Source organism: Danio aesculapii, chromosome 18, assembly GCF_903798145.1.
Source record: "Danio aesculapii chromosome 18, fDanAes4.1, whole genome shotgun sequence".
Classification (NCBI taxonomy): Eukaryota; Metazoa; Chordata; class Actinopteri; order Cypriniformes; family Danionidae; genus Danio; species Danio aesculapii.
Window position 1 is genome coordinate 18,813,581 of NC_079452.1, and position 21,596 is coordinate 18,835,176.

At 38.6% G+C, this 21,596-nt stretch overlaps 1 protein-coding gene across 4 annotated transcripts in view; it reads right to left on the reverse strand.

Annotated features, from left to right (window-relative positions):
• The window catches only part of gramd1bb (GRAM domain containing 1Bb), a 137,801-nt gene extending 116,444 nt beyond the window's left edge, over positions 1-21,357 (reverse strand). For all 4 annotated transcript variants that reach the window (XM_056477801.1, XM_056477800.1, XM_056477799.1 and 1 more), the window contains exons 1-2: positions 20,762-21,357; positions 367-456 (exon numbers count right to left, since the gene is read on the reverse strand). In XM_056477801.1, the coding sequence (XP_056333776.1) occupies positions 367-456; positions 20,762-21,162 (491 nt within the window). In that variant the 5' untranslated portion in view covers positions 21,163-21,357. The remainder of the gene's footprint in view (positions 1-366; positions 457-20,761) is intronic.
• Between the last annotated feature and the right edge of the window lie 239 nt (positions 21,358-21,596).

A 21,596-nucleotide genomic window follows, 5' to 3' on the forward strand; every position in this document is an offset into this window, starting at 1 on the left:
TAGAAAGGTTAGTAATAAACATTTCTACACAAGTATTTATGTGTGTAAAGCCTCTGTTTTGTGAGAAGTGCTTCTCATATGATATGTGAGCGACCCGTACAGCTTTACTGTAGACATTTATTCGAGCGAGAATGACATCGACTGAAACTTTCTGTCATACACCACACCCACCAAACGAGTACCCTTGGTAGTGGAAACGCAAGCCTGATAAAGGTGACCCGTACCGACACAAACCGTACCATACTGTACCAGTCAGTGGAAACAAGCCTAAAGATAATATGCTAACCGGTTAGCATTTTGGCAGATCACCTACTGCACCTTTAAGTAACAGATATTTTTTTAAGCATACAGTCCACACAGACATACCTGTCCTCTCGGATGAAGGGAGTCAGGAAGCGGCTGGAATCGTCATCATGGCTGCTCTGTTGGCTGCTCTGCTGGCTACTTTGCTGACTGCTGGAAAACAAACACATTCATACCTGTCAATCAAGCTGCCATGGCAAAACATCTTACTACTGTTCACTAGTCTTCAAATGCGTGAGGTTAGGAAGAATTGTTAGATTAGTTTGACAGTATTTTATGCTCTGTAATGTCAACAGTGAATTTGCAGCATCATGAGAAATCATATGTTGATTTGCTGCTAAAAACATTTAGTATTGCTATCAGTGAACAAACTGCCCACATAAAAAAATTGTTATAGTAAATACTGGTGTTTTTAACCAGATGCTTTTGAAGTATATTATACTATAGTATTTTACAGCAATTGGTACATGAATGCTGTAGCAAACTGTAGTCTTAACTATAGTGAATTGATAAACTGTAATAAATACTGTATTATACTTAGATTTTTACTATAGTGAACTGTGGTGTATTGTAGTATAATACACTTTATAGTTGTAGAAAACTATAGTATTAAATTATTTACTACAGATGATGTTACCATAGACATTATAAAATTACCACAACAGATGAAAGCAATTACTTTAATATAGTATGGTTCAAAAACACTATAGCGTTTACAATGAATTACAATAGTATTGTTTTTTTAATTTCTTTCACAGAAAGAACAGCATTTATTTTAAATAGTTTTTTTTTTTTTGTTTAACATTAAACTTTCACTTCTGATCAATTTAATGCATGCTTGCTAAATAAAGTATTATTTTTTCTCCCTCGAGCCCATGATTTCATGAAAAAACATGTTCCCATGATTTCACCACAAGAGGGTGCCGTGACACTCAGACACCATCAAGAGTTCAGAAGTCACAGGAATAAATCAAACCTAAAATACTATTGCAATAAAATGAATCAAATAACATCATGGAGACTTTAAGAAGTGCAGTATTTTTTTTTTTTTTACAGAAAGAACAGCATTTATTTTAAATAGTTTTTTTTTTGTTCAACATTAAACTTTCACTTCTGATCAATGTTATGCATCCTTGCTAAATAAAGTATAATTTTTCCTCCCTCGACCCCATGATTTCATGAAAAAACATGTTCCCATGATTTCACCACAAGAGATTGCCGTGACGCTCAGACACCATCAAGAGTTCAGAAGTCACAGGAATAAATCAAACCTAAAATACTATTGGAATAACATAAATCAAATAACATCATGGAGACTTTAAGAAGTGCAGTATTTTTTTTTTTTTTACAAATTATTTTATAAATATATTTAAATGTTACTAATTAATTGACACTGTGATGTAATTGATAGCAATTAAAAAAATACAGACTGTTCAAATCCAGACTGAAAACTCATGGGTTCATGTGATAACATACACTCCCAAAAAAAAAAATAATAAATAAATAATAATACATAAATAAATAAATAAAATAGTTGAAGTCAGAATTATTAGCCCTCCTTTGAATGTTTTTTTTTTATATTTCCCAAATGATGTTTAACAGAGCAAGGAAATTTTCACAGTATGTCTGATAATACTTTTTCTTCTGGAGAAAGTCTTATTTGTTTTATTTCGGCTAGAATAAAAGCAGTTTTTAATTTTTTTAAAAACCATTTTACGGTCAAAATTATTAGCCCCTTTAAGCATTTTTTTCGATTCTACAGAACAAACCATCATTATACAATAACTTGCTTGATTACCCTAACCTGCCTAGTTAACCTAATTAACCTGGTTAAGCCTTTATATGTCACTTTAAGCTGTACAGAAGTGTCTTGAAAAATATCTAGTCAAATATTGTTTACTGTCATCATGGCAAAGATCAAATAAATCAGTTATTAGAAATTAGTTATTAAACTATTATGTTTAGAAATGTGTTGAAAAAACCTTCTTATATAAAATCTTGTTTATATATATATATATATATATATATATATATATATATATATTTTTTTTTTTTTTTTTTTTTTTGCTTCTTGTTAAAACTACTTATTTAAAATGAGCTGAAACAACACAATTCTTGAGGTTTTCTTGGGACAACTTAATTGTTTTATGTTCAATCCATTTAAATTTGTAAAAACAATTTAGTTAAATTAATAGATTTGTGTTGGGATGACATGAAGGAATTTAGCATGAACCCAGCATTTTTTACAGTGTACTTCCTTAATGTTTCTTTATTTTACCAGGTAAAAAAAACATTGAGATTTGAGATCTCATTTACAAGAGTGTCAAACTATCAAATGTATTATGTTTTTTTTTCTATTATCATTTATTTCTTATTTACTGCATATTGTATTAATTTGATGAGGTTAATATATTACATATCTTATACATACTTAAAATGCTTTAGCAATACTGTACCAAATGTTACGCCAATAAAGCAACTTAAACTTGAACTACAAGAGTGACCTGGCCAAGAGGTCTGCAGCAAACGACTTAATGGAAAAAACAAACAAACAAAAAACTACAATGCTCAAATAATAACACTGCTCAAATATTGTATTGTTGGTCTTTGTATTTGATCATTTCCTCTATTTTATACTGTTGGCTTATTGTTTTTAAATTGTATATATTTGTTGTACAGTGACTATGAGTTTTACGAAAGGTGCTTTAAATAAAATGTATTTTTATTATTATCATTTATTCATTCATTCCCCATTCAGCTTAGTCCCTTATTAATCAGGGGTCGCCACAGTGGAATGAACCGCCAACTATTTCAGGATATGTTTTATGCAGCGGATGCCCTTCCAGCTGCAACCCAGTGCTGGGAAACACCCATACACTCCCATTCTCACACACACACACGACCAATTTAGTTCATCCAATTCACCTATAGCGCATGTGTTTGGACTGTGGGGGAAACCGGAGCACCTGGAGGAAACCCACGCCAACACGGGGAGAACATGCAAACTCCACACAGAAATGCCAACTGGACTCGAACCAGCGACCTGGTGTGCTAACCACTGAGCCATCATGCCGCTCTTCAATAAAATGTATTATTAGATTATTTCTAGCTCAGCATGCAGGATCTCCTCAATCCAGCAGCTCCAGTGATTGATTGCTGATGCATGCAGGTATTTGCCTGTGGTGTCTACGGTTCTGCGCACCAACAGGAAGGATCCGATCTGCAATTCAAACTACACCCAGGCAAATGTGTCATTTATGGTCAGCGTTTGACCCGTGTGGCTTAATCCTGTTTGTTTGCAGTGAGTGTGAGTTTATGAGCCCGGGGGTCTGGGATTTTCTCAGCACGGGCTCTTCTAGATAAACTGTCCTGCTATGTGGAGTGGATTGAGGCTCCTGAATCATTCATGACACTCGGCTGTCTGAGGCTTTGTGTGTTTTAACTGCTGCTGAAACCAAACTCCACTGCTTTCAGGCCAAAGACACACACTGACGTCAGACTAGTTCATTCAGCTGGAGGAACACATTCAGTTTGTTTGAAATGTTAAGTAGACTGGTGGTGGAAAACCTTCCCATTAGACAATGTTTACAGCGGGGTTTCTAAATGTCTGGACTCTGATCTGTGTCCTCGTCCATTTAATTTTTCAAGAGCACTAATTGTAAGAGATTAAAACTGTGGATTTACTCTGACAAATGTAAACATGTTTGTGTTTTCGGCAATGGTCCGAAATGAACAATGGTTTGGAGTGATTGTCAAATAGGAAAAATTTCACTGCATTACTATATAAATATGTAAGCTGATGCTCAGTGAACTTTAATTTGTATCTTGAGGTGGCTTGGTTTAATTACTTTAAATTAATTCTTTAACACTTTAGTTTAAAGGGCACCTATGATGAAAAATCTACTTTTCAAGCTGTTTGGACAGACATATGTGCATGTATGGTGTATAGACCGTCATATTGGGGTGAGATAAACACACCCAGTCCTTTTTTTTCAATTTAGCAACATAAAAAACAGTGGACCAATTGGAGCGGTTCTCAGACCGACCGCAACTTTACGTAGGAGAGCGGTCCCCCAGCCCACCGAATTGATTGACAGCTGCATGTATTAACATGTCCCGGTTGTCACGTGTATAATCATATAAACAAGAGAGGACGTGCGCAAAGCAACCGGAAATAAAAGGTGTGTTCAGTTCGCTAGGATCATCGATCATCATCAAATGTGATCAAGAGTGAGTTTCACAAGTTTAACATGTTTTAAAACAGAGCATGTGTGTAATGAATTACAGCGATTCAGCTTAGCTTTACTTCATCAGCACAGCCGCGTGTCAGAACAATTACAAAAGAAGATGCTTCAGTCGTTAAATCAGGACGTTAAATCAGGTTTATTTTGTACATTTCCATAACAGATATCCATACAGCAGTGGAGATTAACCTGTATCCTGTCACATTTGCGTGCAAAAAGAGTGCAAAGCTAAATGGGCGCTCTGTTTGTTTGTGTGTGTCTGTTGCGGTGTGTGTGTGCGCGCGTGAACTTTGTGTGACCCTGCCATGCAACTGCACAATAAATACTAATTGGTAAAGTTCTTACTGTAATATTTCTCACAAACGCTACGTGAGATCTGCTTCCTTTAAGTCTGTCTGTTGTCAGACGCAGCCGAGGGAGGAGATTAAGGCACACAGAAAGGCATGTAGAAACGGTGGGCGGGGAGGACTAGTCTTAAAGAAGCAGTACACCAAAACCACCACCCAGTGAAAAAATGTATAAATAGGAATTTAATAAAAGGTATAATAAAAAATCTGATGGGTGTTTTGAGCTGAAACTTTACACACACTTTCTGGAGACACAAAAGACTTGGTTTTAACATACCATTAACTAACCTTACTAACTTAATAAACTACTAATTAGCTGTTTATTAATAGTTAGTAAGGTAGTTGTTGGATTTAGTTTTTGGGTAGTATTAGGGATGCAGAATAAGATCATACTTTATAATACTAATTAACAGTTAAATCTTAATAATAGACAGGTAATAAGCCAGTAGTTAATAGCATGAATTGTGACCTAAATTAAAGTATTACCATTAATTCAAATGATGATGATGATCATTCATTCATTTTCTTTTTGGCTTAGTCCCTTTATTAATCCAGGGTCGCCACAGCGGAATGAACTGCCAACATATTCAATTCAATTCAATTCAATTCACCTTTATTTGTATAGCGCTTATACAATGTAGATTGTGTCAAAGCAGCTTCACATAAAAGGTCACAGTAAATAGGAACAGTGTAGTTCAGTTTGTAGTGTTTAAGTTCAGTTCAGTTTAGCTCAGTTCAGTGTGGTTTAATAATCACTACTGAGAGTCCAAATACTGAAGAGTAATCCATCGATGCGCAGCTCTACAGATCCTGAACCATGCAAGCCAGTGGCGACAGCGGAGAGGGAAAAAAAACTTCACTAAATGGCGAAAGTAAGGAAAAAAACCTTGAGAGAAACCAGGCTCAGTTGGGCACGATCATTTTAATTTCTCCGCTGGCCAAACGTCTTGTGCAGAGCTGCAGTCTCAGTGGCGGAGGCTGGAAGCTGGCCTCAGCGAAGACTCGTCTGTCTCTGGAGCGTCACAGGAATCAGTCTCATGTTCTCCATTCCTCCATGACCATCACAGTAGCTGCTCAGGATTCGGCCTGGTCCAGGATATGGAAACCTTGGGATTATCTCGTCGTTGGTCTTGGATCGAATCAGTGACTCTGCATAGTCTGAGGGCCTCGGGAAGAGTATCCCCAGGTGGAAATGGAGAATAAAGAAAATAATTAGCGTAGCTGCTGTTCATAGTGGATATCAACAAGATGCAGAGCCTGCATGTTTTCAGCAGGTTTTATTCAGCAGATACCCATCTCTGGGAAACATCCATACACATTCATCCACACTCATACACTTCGGACAATTTAGCCTACCCAATTCACCTAAACCACATGTCTTTGGACTGTGGGGGAAACCGGAGCACCCGGAGGAAACCCACGCGAATGCAGGGAGAACATGCAAACTCTACACAGAAACGTCAACTGACCCAGCCGAGGCTCGAACCAGCGACCTTCTTGCTGTGAGGCGACTACCTACTGCGCCACTGCATCGCCCACTATTATTATTATGAAACATGTAATATGTTGAAACATTTTAGAGTGCTTTTTACGTCACATGGATTTATTGAAAGGCGATGCAGAGTAGGATCAATTCATTCAAACATTTCCCTTCAGCGCTTAGTCCCTTTATTCAACAGGGGTCACCACAGCAGAATAAAGCACCAACTTAATCATATGTTTTACACAGCGCATGCCCTTCTAGCTGCAACCCAGTACTGGGAAACATCCATACACATACACTTTGGGCAATTTAGTTTATTCAATTCACCTATAGCACATGTCGTTGGACTGTGGGGGAAACCGGAGCACCCAGAGAAAACCCACATCAACACGAGGAAAACATGTAAACTCCACACAGAAATACCAACTAACCCAGCCGGGACTTGAACCAGCGACCTTCTTGCTGTGAGGCAACAGTGAGCCATCGTGTCACCCTTTGAGTAGGATCCAAAATGCCATAAATAAAAAAAATAAATAAATAAAAGGAAATAAAATAATAGAAAGATATTTAGGCAAAGTCCAAGAACCAGCAAAAAGGCTAGCAAAAACAGAGCGGGAACCAAACATATTAAATATCCATAGATTACAAATGAACAGACACACCTCAGAAAAAACACTAATCACATTGAGGAAACGCAACAGGAACCAAAGCAAAACTAAAACAATGAATAACAGATACATGAGGATATATAAAGAACATGATGATATTTCAATATAAACACAATGTTAAGTCTATATTGGGGTTTTATCAGAAGGAATATGTGAGAGATCTAATATTTTTTTTAACCCAGGCTCATTCTGAAAAGGCACCCCTATATACATTTCTTGAGAGCGCCAAATACGTCCTAGGTATGTTTTTCAGTTTTTGTTTTCGCGAATCCACCAGAGGCTGCTGTGTTCGCTTTTTGAGATCTTACATTTCTCTGGCGATTGCCATTTGCGCTTGCTATTCTGGCGTAAATCCACCAGAGGCTGCTGTCGACTGATGACTGACCAATCAACTGACCCACCCTCCTCCTTCCATAAACCCAACTGATTTTCAAAAGTACTGAATGTCCCGCCCACCCACTTCCCTAAACCCAACCGACAGTGTTTTCAAAAGCAATCTAGAAAAAGCAAAGCCCTCGCGGCAGCCTGCTTTTTACTGTTTTCAGATCTTACCACATTCTCACCCTGTTATTTACTTGCTTATTTTATTATTTGTTCTTGTCTTACCTGTTTTCTGAAACCGTTCTTCGCCGGACTCGAACCCCATCATCACAAATCCTCCAACGCACATGGCGAGCCACTGGACAAACTGGTAACAGCGGTAAAGCCGTCCACACGGAGGTAAGCGGTCAGCTGGTAGCGTGAAAAGGAACGACGTCATACCGCCCTGTAGCATTGGTTTTAAAGACGTAATGAAGCCATATGTTCCTCTGGCTACATAATTCATGATCTCCAGAAATGTATACAGGGCTAGGTTTTCAGAATGAGCCTATGTTGAATATTTTTCATGCATACACTGAATACATTTGTAAATGTGTACTGTAAGTCTGTGGGGAAAGTGTGCCTCGATTGTCAATCATTGTGTTTTTTAAATATTGGTGTCACCGTGTCATTCTCTGAGACAATAAATGAAAAAGAGACAATAAGAACTGTCAGTTACAGCTTGAATGGAATGACAAGCATTATTATGCCACAATCCTGTAGTCAATTCCTACAGCCAAAAGTCAATGATAAGCTCTTGAGTCAAGCATGCACTCTACATTTGTAAATGTGCCCTGATGCGCCATGTCAATCAAGCACTTCTACTAATTATTATAATTTTATATGCTAATTTTGTCTTGTACATTTGACTTTTTTTGTCAAAATGGAGCTTTCTGAGGGCAATCTTCAAGATGAATATATTTGAAAAAATTCTGTGCATTCAAGAATAAACACATTAGTTATTGCAGGTGCATAATCAACATGTCTTCTTGTCTGCAAGGAATACAGTACCTGTATACTGATGATGAAGCTGTAATCATTTATCAGCCATTGCTTTTTGGGATAATACTGTGGATCTCTAGTTGAAATGAAGTGCATTTGAAAATTATTTTCAGGTTTGCATTGACAATTGTTTAAAAATCTGTTGTAAATGGAAGTGATGCAATTTTAAAACAGTTTATTTTTTTATTAAAATATGATTTTAAATAAATAATATTTATTATTAATTTTTATTATTAAAACCATAATTGTCACGATCACCAGCGATCATAACTCCCAGATCGCTGGATCTCACACGCAAACACACATGGACTACAATTCCGCCATTAATGGACTACATATTCAGTCATGCCACACACATACTCACACCTGCTACAAGTCTCTACTGCTTACACTCGCACCACCTGAGGATCTTCAAGGACTGATTACAAACACCATTTAAGCAGCACACACACTCATACACATGGCTGAGTCTTGTTATCTGTAAAGTGACATTACAACGCGTTTCCCTTAGTCTTGTTCCTCCGTGTTTTTGATCTTTGCCTGGTTTCCCTTTCTCCTTGTCTGCCGCCTGTCTACCGACCTCTCGCCTGTGTTTGACTACGATTCTGGACTGCCTTTATACATCTGTTTGCACCTGTGTTGACCATTGCTTTCTGACTCTGAATAAACCTGCATGTGGATCCTAAACTTCAGTTGTCTCTGTCACTCCCCGTGTTACAACAATATTAACGCTCTGGGAAAACTAATTTCTTTAAAAAGTGGCAATGTTTTATAACTTCCTTTAACTCTCTTAACATCTTGTCTTCTATTTAATAGATGCACTCCTTCCTTTTTAATTTATTTATTTTGTAGTAATTAAATGTTTACATGTGGTACAGGTGAATTGGGTTAGCTAAATTGTCCGTATGTATGTGTGTGAATGAGTGTGTGTGGATGTTTTCCAGTTATGGGTTGCAGCTGGTAAGGCATCCGCTATGTAAAATATTTGCTGGATAAGTTGGCGGTTCATTCCGCTGTGGCGACCCCAGATTATTAAAGGGACTAAGCCAAAAAGAAAATGAATGAATGAATAAATGTTTGTTTTGTTTGTTCTATTATTATCTTATACTGTTTAATTGTTAATATTTATTTTCAACATTGACGCGGTATCTGAATATTTCACTGTGATTGATTGTTGAATGATTGCATTTAGTTGGTTGTAATTTTCTGTACTCTTTTATTATTCTTGTTTCCATTTTTCTTTTTCCCTCATTATTATTATTTTTTTGTTATTTTCTTCCTTTTTTATTATTTTCTTCTCTTTTTTTAAAAACAACAACAACAAAGATGACGATATGTAACAATTTGTATCGTAATAGTGTTTGATTTTCAAAATACACAATTTTAAGTTTGAGCATCAGCAACTACAACAACAACATAATAATAACAATAATAATAATAACAACAACAACAATAATAATAATAATAATAATAATAATAATAATAATAATAATAATAATAATTAATATTATAAAGTGTGATTTTATAATAATTAAGATTTATTTTGGGATTAAAAATATTATTTTTTAACGAATTAAATGATTTTTTTAATAATCAAAACTGAAAGTGATACTAATAAATAAATACATTATATATACATATACATATATACATATATTCAGCTTTGCAAGGATAAATTACATTTTAAAATAAATTTTGCAATAGCAATAATACACTTCAAAATGACTGTTTATGTATTTTTGATAAAAGAAATGCAATCTAGTCGAACAGTAGACACACAAAACATTACCAAGCAGACACATTTGATCAGTTCAGGGCTTTCCCACAGACTTGAACCTTGCATTATGAGAACAGTTTTACACCTTCTCCCCTCCTCCTATGAAAAAACCCCTCTTATATCTAAAATATTAACAACATCGACAGAATCTCTCAGCTGGAAAGTGCACATTTATAAGTTCCCCATGTCTTAAAATAGCAACAGAAGCTCTTATCAGAGGAAGGCAGGCTGTGGAAAGGACTGGATGCGTCTCAGCAGAAGAAAACCCTAGCAGACCTTACTGAGCCCAGATATTACACAACAGCACACAAAAAAGGATCAGGAAAGACATGAAAAATATGAGAAGGAATACAATTACAGCTGCGCCGACACTATCTGTGGACTGTAGATTCTCTATTCGTAAGTGCAACTAATAAAGCTGTCACAAATTCACAATTCAAAAGGTGTCATTTAGCATGCTAAGCATCAATTTCCAAATCCTTAAATTCAGGTTTGGCTCCCACCTTTCTGCTGGACGGAAAATGAACGCTGTCTTACTTGCAAACATCGCAGCTCCTTTAAGAGTTTCTTAAAGTACTGCTGACAGAAAGAAAGCGCCAGTAAACACAACTGACTGTTTAACTATTAATCTGCTTTCTATGTTTAACATTAAGCTACATAACAGATCCACTGCATACGCCATAAAAAAAATTGCAGTTGTGAATTGCGTTATGGCATGTTGATCTCTGCTCTGTCGACCTTTGATGTTAAAAATTCAACTCTACAGTTTAACAAAGTGACTTTAATTGACATTTTAGTAGTTTGAAATAATATAATGTGTAAGAAATAATATATAGATATGGTTTAGTATACTGAAGAAATTACAATTAGAAAACATAATGGGATATTAAGTTGGATAGCATTCGACCCAGATTTTCAACCGTGTACACTAGATAGGAGTGGGTTTGGAGAGTGACTTCTATTTCATGAGTTATCAGACCTTATCAGATCCATTTGGCCTAGACAAGCAGGATTTTTCTCATTTATAGCTCCTAAACTCTGGAATAGCCTTCCTGATAACGTCCGAGGCTCAGACACACTCTCCCAATTCAAAACTAGATTAAAGACCTATCTGTTCAGTAAAGCATACACTTAGTGCACCACTTAGGAGGCTTCCACACAGGTTCTGCATCTTGTTGATATACACTGTAAACATCAGCTACGCTAATTATTTTCTTTATTCTCCATTTCCACCTGGGGATACTCTTCCCGAGGCCCTCAGACTATGCAGAGTCACTGATTCGATCCAAGACCAACGACGAGATGATCCCAAGGTTTCCATATCCTGGACCAGGCTGAATCCCGAGCAGCTACTGTGATGGTCATGGAAGAGTGGAGAACATGAGACTGATTCCTGTGACGCTCCAGAGACAGACGAGTCTTCGCTGAGGCCAGCTTCCAGCCTCCGCCACTGAGACTGCAGCTCTGCACGAGACGTTTGGCCAGCGGAGAAATTAAAATGATCGTGCCCAACTGAGCCTGGTTTCTCTCAAGGTTTTTTTTCTTCACTTCCGCCATTAGTAAAGTTTTTTTTCCCTCTCCGCTGTCGCCACTGGCTTGCATGGTTCGGGATCTGTAGAGCTGCGCATCGTTGGATTTGCTCTTCAATATTTGGACTCTCAGTAGTGATTATTAAACCACACTGAACTGAGCTAAACTGAACTGAACTTAAACACTACAAACTGAACTACACTGTTCCTATTTACTGTGACCTTTAATGTGAAGCTGCTTTGACACAATCTACATTGTATAAGCGCTATACAAATAAAGGTGAATTGAATTGAAATTTTTACAGATACTAGCAAGTTATAGATTACTTTAATAAAAAAAAAAAAATGAATTTAAGGATGATTATAATTTGATCACAGTATTTTCGGATGCATACATAAAAGAAGAAAACAAAAAAAAATGATCTCTAAATGACATGAATGCATCCAAAACAGTAACACTCATTCATCAAATTACATAAATCAAAAATGGGAGAAAGAGTCAAACCAACAAATAACAGAGGAAGACTGGACAGATATGTGTGCCACACATGCTAAAACTCCAGAACTTGATAAGAGTTTGGATGTAAAAATCTGATGATGGTGCTTTATAACTCCTAAACTGTCTGCATTGCGTACAGGTGTTGAAAGTTTAGGCTCTTGTTGGAGACAATGTGAAACCTCAATGGCTAACAATTTTCACGTTTTTTGGGCTTGCCCAAAAATACAGACCTACTGGTATGAAATAGCGACTGAAATAAAAAAGATAACTGGAGAATTGGACTACTCATTTATTACATTACACCTTGGAAATACCAGAAATTATTCCAACTTTTGACAAATACTCAATTCAAATTCTTTTGGTAAGTAGCAGAAAAGCCATAACTCGAAAATGGTTTTAGTCTGAACAAGGGCTCAATGGATAGGAATTAAAAAGGAAATACACTGTATGGAGAGACTGACTTTTAACCTAAGATTTGATTCAAAAAAGTGTAACAAGTACTGGCAAAAATGGTATAAATGGTAAATGATACCATTTATAAATGGTAAAAAAAGTAAACAATTTTTGGTAATGCATGTCAACTGTATTATGACTTGATTTTGTAACCCCTATGACAACCGCTTTGTTCTTTGTTTTATTTCAACCTCCCCCCCCCCCCCCTCTGTCATTTCCTTTTTCACTTTTCTCTACATAAAATAAAAAAGGAAAAAACGAAATAATATATAGAAATAAGTCTGTAAAATAACTAAAAATGAAGGTTTTTGTAGCGTAATATACAACACCAAACCAGACAATATATCAATTTAAACTATTCAAAATGTTAATAAGAGTCACTTTTTCCAATGTTTTAAGGTTAAAAGTTGTCAGAAGAACTATCAAGGTCTCATAATGCGATTCAAAAGCATAAATAAATAGAAAAATAGAAAAAATTAAAAACATGAATCCCTAATTTAACCGCTCCATCAAGGGTTGCATGCTGAATGTGCTGCTATAGCCTGGAAAGCAAATGCTGTTGGCGCTTCAAGAAAATCACTTTGTACTTTTATCCCAAGTTACTTTTACCTGTGCTCCTCTAAATTCTGTCATCATTTACTCACCCTTAAACTGTTTCAAACATTTGAGTTTCTATCTTTTATTGAACACAAGAGATGATATTTTGAAAAATACTGGACACCTGTAACCATTGACTTCCACAGTATTTGTTTTTCCCACTATGAAAGTAAATGGTTATCGTTGGAGCCATTTCTTTCTTCTATTATTATGTTTGGATTAAATGGGTTGATTGGATGATTTGATTATTATTAAGTTCACATTCGATAATTGATATATTTAGCTAGTATTTGCCTTTTGTATATTATTCATGTTTGAGTATTTGCTTTATTGTTTTTGATTTTGTGAATAAAGACTTTTATTCTGTCGATACAAATCGGGATTTAAGGCAGCTAATGTAGTAGGTGGGAGGAGTGAGGGAATAGGAAACAACTTTCAGTCCGTGAGTTTGTATGTGGTGACGGGTTCACTGATTTGATGGCACAAGTTGTGATAAAAATAAACGATAAGAAAAGGTTTCACAACAGACTCACGCGTCATTGTTTACCCTTACCGAGATAGCGGCTTAGAGCAAAAATGCAGCTTCAGATACACCTGGGGATACTCATCCCGAGGCCTCTAGTGATTGTGTAATGCCACTGACGCGATCCAAGCCCTGTGAAGAAATGATGCCAAGGTATCCATAATCCTGGACCAGGCCGTATCCTGAGCTGATGCTTTGGTGGTCATGGAGGAATGGAGTGCATGAGACTAATTCCTGAAAGACCTTAGTGACAGACGAGTCCCCACACTGATCCTGTGGACCAGCCTGAACACCTGCTGGTGACCTACTTACACCAACAGTTCTCCACGATAGACGTCCAGCGTTCTCCAGCCTCCGGCGCCTAGACTACAGCTCCAAAGTTTGGCCAGACGAAAAATGGTCGTGCCCAACAGAGCCTGATTTCTCTTGAGGTTTTTTATCTTCACTTCGTCAATTGGTGAAGTTTTTTTCCTCGCCATTGTCACCACTGGCTTGCTTGCTTGGTGGAGACTTGTGGAGCTGCGCATTGATGGATTTGCTCTTCAGGGTTTAAACTTTCAGCAGTGAAAACTAAACCACACTGAATTGATCTAAACTGAACATAAACTCTGAAATCTGAACTATGTTTACTAGAACTATGTTAAGCTGCTTTGACACAATCTACATTGTAAAATAAACAAATTGAATTGAATTAAATTACAGGTTTTGGGGATTTTTGGGTGAACTATCCCCTTAAATAATGATCAGAAAGAATGATGAGTAATACCTTATCTGCTAAAACCAACAACAACAACAACAACACCACACCATATGGACAAAGGAACAAGTGACATAAACAGAACAGACCGGTTATTTGGACTGTCGTGCATGCAAAAAAAAAAAAATGCTGTAAGAGTGTGATTCTCTCAACTCATTTCGAAGGAAGGTGTCTGTGTGTTTTTGCTTTACAGTAATTCAATGAGATGGATTTACAGTAATTTAGCCAAGTGCGATTCAATGCATTACCTTTGTGCATGTGTCAGACGCTTGGACTGCAGTGCATTTAAAGGAAATGATTTAACACTTGAAGCATTTCCCGGGACCGGCATTGTTCTACAGGAACACTCAGTTCAAAAGAATAAACTCAGCACATCAAATCTACCTCAAAAACCTGCTATGATTAATAACAAGAGATTAAAAATGAGCATGTATTACGTGACCGTACAGCCGTGCATCTGCCATTCAGTCCCTTTCAGATCAGGTCTATGTCCCATCTCTTAAAATGGAACAAAACACTGATGATACTAACATTATAATCAAAGTGATAGTACATTTGTGACGATAATACACTATTTTGTGCGCTGTAATATCCTGATTCTGGTAAATGACTGCTTCAAAACTCTAACAGATGTATTAATCAAAATCTATTTTATATTAACTAATAAAAGATTTAACATCAGCATGAAACCCTGAGTGATGTAGCATTTCTGAGTGTCATACTGCTGCAAAATTATAATCAAAGATTAAAAGACATGTCGCACAATAACAGACGGCACTATTAATTAACCAGTATATGAATGTAGAGACTTTCTGTGGCCGCACATCAGTTCAATTCTATATTTAACACACCAAGTTACACCGTACCTGCACTGTACACGACACATCAAAACAAAATTGCTCCCATTATAATCAACACAGCTGTCTGCACTGAAATCAGCCATCTGCCACACACCGCAGCGTCCAGCGCTATAACTACCTTCTCTACACCACACTTTCCCTTGCCCTCTTCCACATTTCCACCTTAATGAAAACCTGGTTTGGAACTGTATGATATTTAAAGTGGTGTTTCCTTCTCACATGCAGCATAGATGTTGTGATTCAATTTATTTTCCTCTCATTGTTTTAAATGAGGCACAAAATTCAATTTTACACACCAAATTGCATTACAGCCTTCTGTATAGAACCATTTATTTGTTTCTGTTAAGCAGTCCTATTTTGTTCAAAGCAACCTGTAGGCAACGCAGCATCAACAGTAAGTGCACTGCTCATACACACGCTCTGTGTAGAACTGATCTTATATTTGCCTATATTTATCCTGTTACCCTATATTTACTGTAGCTCTGCTTGAAAATTGAACCCGATGCAAAACAATGCCAATCAGCAGTGGCATAATATCAGTTTAATATCACAATATATTTGGTTTTTCAACTTCGTACTGCAAATTACCATCAAGGTGAAAAGCAAATCAGAGACTAATCAAACTAATTTGTGTCTCTTATACGCACATGTATCTTATATGTAACTCATATGTGCCTTTTTTGTGTCTTATTTTGCAACCTAGGCTGATTGAAAATATGTACACAGGACTACATTTTTGAGAACCATCAAATATGTACCCTGGACTAAGACGTCTTGCAGGTTTTGTTTTTACAAATCCACTAGAGGGCGCAGTTTTCCTCCATTAATTAATTTTCCTTCGGCTTAGTCCCTTTAGTCATCAGGGGTCGCCACAGCGGAATGAAACACCAACCTATGTAGCAAATGTTTTTATGCAGTGGATAGGGCATCCAGCTGCAACCTAGTACTAGAAAACACCCACACACTATGGCCAATTTTAGTTTATTCAATTCACCTGTACCGCATGTCTCTGGACCCACGTCAATGCAAGGAGAACATGCAAACTCCACAAAGAAATGACAACTGAACCAGCCGGGACTCAAACCAGTGACCTTCTTGCTGTGAGGCGACGGTGCTAACCACTGCACCACCGTGCTGCCCGAGCACAGTTTTGACAATCTCAAATTAGTAACTGGGGCACATTTTGTCATATGTGCCATTCTTGTAAATCCACCAGAGGCCGCTGTGTACATTTCTGTAAATATTAACATACTTCTAGTGCGCATCCATGAAAGCAGCAGATTGGCTTGTTGTTTTGCATAATATATCAGCTTAATATCGATGATCTTCTACCGTGGCCTCACGCTGATTTTTTTGGGGATTCGTTTTACCTGGTTTCTGGAACCATCCTTCTTCAGATTCAAACCCCAGTCCAATCCACACCCCAAGTGGCACCCTACATGGTGAGCTATCAGTGGTACTGCTTGCAGCATTCGTTTTATACATAAAATGCAGCCACATGTATCCGCGTGCACAGTTCTTGGTTCGCAAAATAAATACACCAGGGTACATTTTCCCAATGAGCCTGTGTTGATTTTTTGAGTGATCCGAGTCAGTGAACATGTAGAAAAGGACAGCTAGTAAGAGTGGTGCTGGTAAACCTCGATCTCCTCACACTTAGCTGATACTTGGTAATATAGCTTGTTTGGCATGCCATCCTGGGAGAGAGCCTTGAGTTCATAAGATCCTCGAGCACGGGGCTCTCTCCCGTTTGTAGACCGAGAGGGGCGTTTGAGCTCAGGTAGGCCCCCAACGCTCCAATGCATTGCTATGAGGGTGTGCTGCAGGTGAAATTCATCTATGGTGAATTTGGTTTAGTAAATTTACTTATGTCTCATGTTTTGGACTGTGGGAGGAAACCGGAGAAGGTGGGGAAAACTCACACGAGCACGGGGAGAACATAAACTCCACACAGAAATGTCAACTGGTCGGGTAGAAACCCAAACCAGAGACATTCTTGCTGTGAGGCAACAGTGCTAGCAACTGGGCCGCCGTGCTGCCCTATAGAGTAAAAAGAGGAGGAGAGGGGGTGGAAGGGGGGATTCTTCAAGATGAAGATGACTAAGGTAAGATGCTTTGGTTATTATACTAAGTTGGGAATCGTCTGATTGGTGAATCATACGTTAGCTAATGCGGGACCAGCTGTGTCAATCATAAGCACCTGATTCTCTCAAAATTAGATAATAAATAAACTTCACTTCAAGAGGTGCTTTAGCGACGGGCATTGGAGGCTACTGTCTTTGCAAGTCATGATTGTGCCAAGTACAATGCGATCCTGGATTAACATTTATGTTAAGGCTTACCCTGTGTGGAGGGCTTTCCCTCTGCAACCAGTTTGTCCAGTTAGCTCGTCGTGTACGTCGGCGGACTTGAGACGCAGAGAAGAGATGACTACGATGGCGACAACGAGACCAGGGAAAAGCGTGTCCAGAAATTAAGTAAGACAAAAACAGAACCCATAAAATAAATTGAACGAGTGAATAACAGGAGAGAATGTGGTAAAATCCGAAAACATGGTGAAAATCTTTTTCTTTTGTAAATCGTTAGTTGGGTTTTAGGGAAGTAAGTGGGTGGGCGAGTCAATCGATAAAATTGGTTGGGTTTAGGGAAGGAGGAGGGTGGGTCAGTCGATTGGTCAGCCGGCCAGTCAGTCATCCAGTCAGTCAGACAGACGTTCGGTCGACAGCGGACTATGGTGTGTTTACACGAGAACAGCGGGCGCGGACGGCACTCGTGTGAGAAATTTGAGAGCGCACTCAGCGGCCTCTCGTGGATTCGCGAAAACAAAATCTCCAGAAGCGTCCAAGGGACTACGTTTTCAGAATGAGCCTGGGTTGATTAAGGTTTTTGAGATCGTTTTGAATCCTAGTCAAAGTGGTATGTGTAGATGTGGATGGGTCACATTGGTGCCATAACCCCAGTGGGAGTGAGGTTTAGAGGTCTGTTTTAAATCCTGCTCATAGTAGTTGAGTAAAGCATTGTTTGGCTTACACAATTTTGTCCAGATTTTGAAATGGTTTGCTTTACGTAGGGTGTCATGGGGATTTGTAAATAACAAATGGGCATTGGGTCGCAAGATTCAATCAGTTCTTCTTGTGTATTATGTCATATATGCCATGTCACAATGTCACTTCTTTACATCATTGCAGAAAGTCTAGCATGTTTTCCACTATTGTCCATAATGGGTTCCATCACATAGGAGAATTTGACAAATACGAGCACATAATTTCTTAAGTACATAGCTTTTTTTTAAAGAGAGAGGATTATGCTGCTTCAATGACATGGAAGTGAGCTTTGTGGAGACAACAGTACACTTGCATGCATTATATGTCATCACTGGACTACCATGAAACAATAAAAAAAGAATTGTTGGCAATTGACAGTCGAGGCACTTCTACAACCTGGTGAGTGTGTACCGGAATTACCATGTAACAAATCACAATGTTTTTTTCCTCATTCAAAATGGGGTGCGGGTAATTTTATATGAGTGTATCTTTGAACCGGCGCTCTACTGCTTTGGTTACAGAAGTTGCTGGGAAACTGCTTCTGGAATTCCAAAAGCTTCCCTGGATGACACATAATAAATCTACAGTCTGAAAAATTTGCTACCCACAACACATCAAGATTTTATCTAGTCAAAAATGCATAATCTGGCGCTGTTGTGAAATCATGTAATCTGAATGGGGCTTAAAATGAAATGGGTTAAATTAGAGGTGGGAGTGAGGTGTAGGGGGCTGTTTTGAATTCTGCTCAGACTAGTTTGAGATAATGTGCATGGGTGAGATTTGTGTTGTGACCCAAATGAGAGTAAAGTTTAGCAGGTTGATTCTACCCTGCTAACAGTGGATTGAATAAAGCTTGAGAGGTTCCAGTTGTGCCATGACCTGGATGAGAGTATGGTTTATGGCAGTGGTTGCCAATCCTGTGCTCAGAGTTCCCCACACAGTACATTTTGTATGCCTCTCTTATTTGACACAAGGATCAGTTCACTGATCTTTCTGCTATCAGGTTGATGATCTGAAGGGGTGTTAAGTAAGGACAACATACAAAATGACAACATACAAAAAGGACTGGAGTTGGGTAACACTGGTTTAGGGTGACGAGAATTGAGTTCACATCTCTCCTCTGTCACCAAGAGGAGCACTAGACTAAACATCCATGCTAGAATCGCCAGTTTCAATCCTGCTCAAAGCAGGTTGAGTAAAAATGGTCAGGTTACATTGGTGCCATGCTCCCCTGATCCTAGTGACAGAGGATAGAGACTGCAGTCTTTTAACTCCAAAGGGGTCACACTAGTGCAGTGACCTGGATGAGAGTGAGGTTTAGTGGGGTAAGTGTAACAGATGCCAGCTATACGAGTAAACCTCACTTCCCTGATCGTTGAGAAGAACCAAAAGAGTTAGGTTACACATAATGTCAAAGATGGTTAAAGATTGCTTTTCTTTATCTGATACCCTATCCTGCTTGAACTCTTTTCACGAGATTCTATATTAAACTTACCAACATTGCACTCTTTTTTGGGAGTACATCATAGTTTATCACATTTCGTAGTAAGTAGTAGTGTAATAAGACTTATGATCTTAATGAAATAGAACCATCACTGTCCAAAACCTGTTAGCATTTTATCACTTCAAGTTATTTTCACAAATGCATGGTTCTACATAAAATACATCAGCAATACTCCCTTCTGATTTTTAAAAGCCTTTCTTTGTTTTGAAAGCAGCAATTAGTAACTAGTGACTAAACAGGACTACAGAGGTTGTCAGGGAATCAAGCCAAATGCAGACCCCCCAAGTGGTGCTCACTGCAGAGCCACTTGGGCAGAGCTGAGCTCCAGCAAGGGGGAGATTGAGCTCCAGCTCCTCCTTTCTTGCCCTTCTTCTACAAGTGATGTCACGGGGGGTTGGGGTTAGGGGTGGGGTGGGGTGGGTGTATGCATTAAAACAGCTTACAGGAGGAGGAGCGAGAGCTCAAGCTCCCCCTCGCTGGAGCTCAAATGGCTCTGCAGTGAGCAGTGTCTCAATGCAGATGCATCTCACCAGGGGGGTAAAAGAGAACAGAGAGCATAAACATACCCCTTGTCAACATGGGATCACAGACCATTTAGGAATACAACTAGATGGGGGCACAAGACAAAAAATCTTGTGAAGATTATCGTAATGAACAGAATATATAGGAATCATTAACTAAACCAAATATCTCCTAAATATGTAATGCCAGATAATTTTGGGCAAGCTGTCCCAACATACGTGTCACCAATAAATCAACAATCAAGAAGTATACATTTACATCTCCAGAACCACATATCTGAAACACCAACCTGCTCTCACTGCCTTGTTCCTTCCTCTCTCGCACCTTAAGCCACTTTCGAAGCAGGAATCGTTTGCGCCGGGGTGAGGCACTCGGGGTGGAGCTGTTAGACCAGGCTGCGTCCTCGTCACTGGACGGTGTAATTTCGATGGAAGGCAGCTGTAGGTACTCTTTAGATGCTGAGCGTGATCCAGGATGCCACAGAAGCCCATTCTCAAGACGCTCCCGCTCGCTGGGCAACTTTTTCATTCGTCTCATCTTAAAACGACGGCGCCGCAGGGTGGGGGTGGACGAGCTGGACCAGACAAGGCTGTCCTGACCACCTCCACTGCCCCCTTCCTCCTCTCCATGGCTGGGCTCGTCCCGCGGGACGTGCACCTGGAGGGACGGTGGTCGAAGGGTGTCTGTCATGCTCCAAACTCACCACCCCTGCCTCTGTGGTCACCGTTACTAAACTGAGACGTTCCTGGGTGAGAAGCTAAACTGCAAAGATTAAAGGGTTAAAAAGTATTACACAGATCCTGAGTCCTCAATCTTCAATCAAAATACACTTCGGTCAAAAGCGGAACTTCTTTGCTGATGATGAAATAAGAATCCCAACTTCTTTCCTTCTTTTTTCCAACAACAAAGGTCACCTGGTGGTGTTCAGGTGGACAAGCTGGGTAGAAATGATGGGAGGCCTACGGCTATAAGACTGGACGTATTAGATGACAAAAGGAAGGCTCTGTTCTCCTCCCAGTAGATTAAACTTGCATAAGGGACGGCTATCGGTGTAACAGTACTCCAGGACTCCCCAAAGGTCTGAGACAGTCTCATGCACACAAAAACAAGGATTCACACTCAAA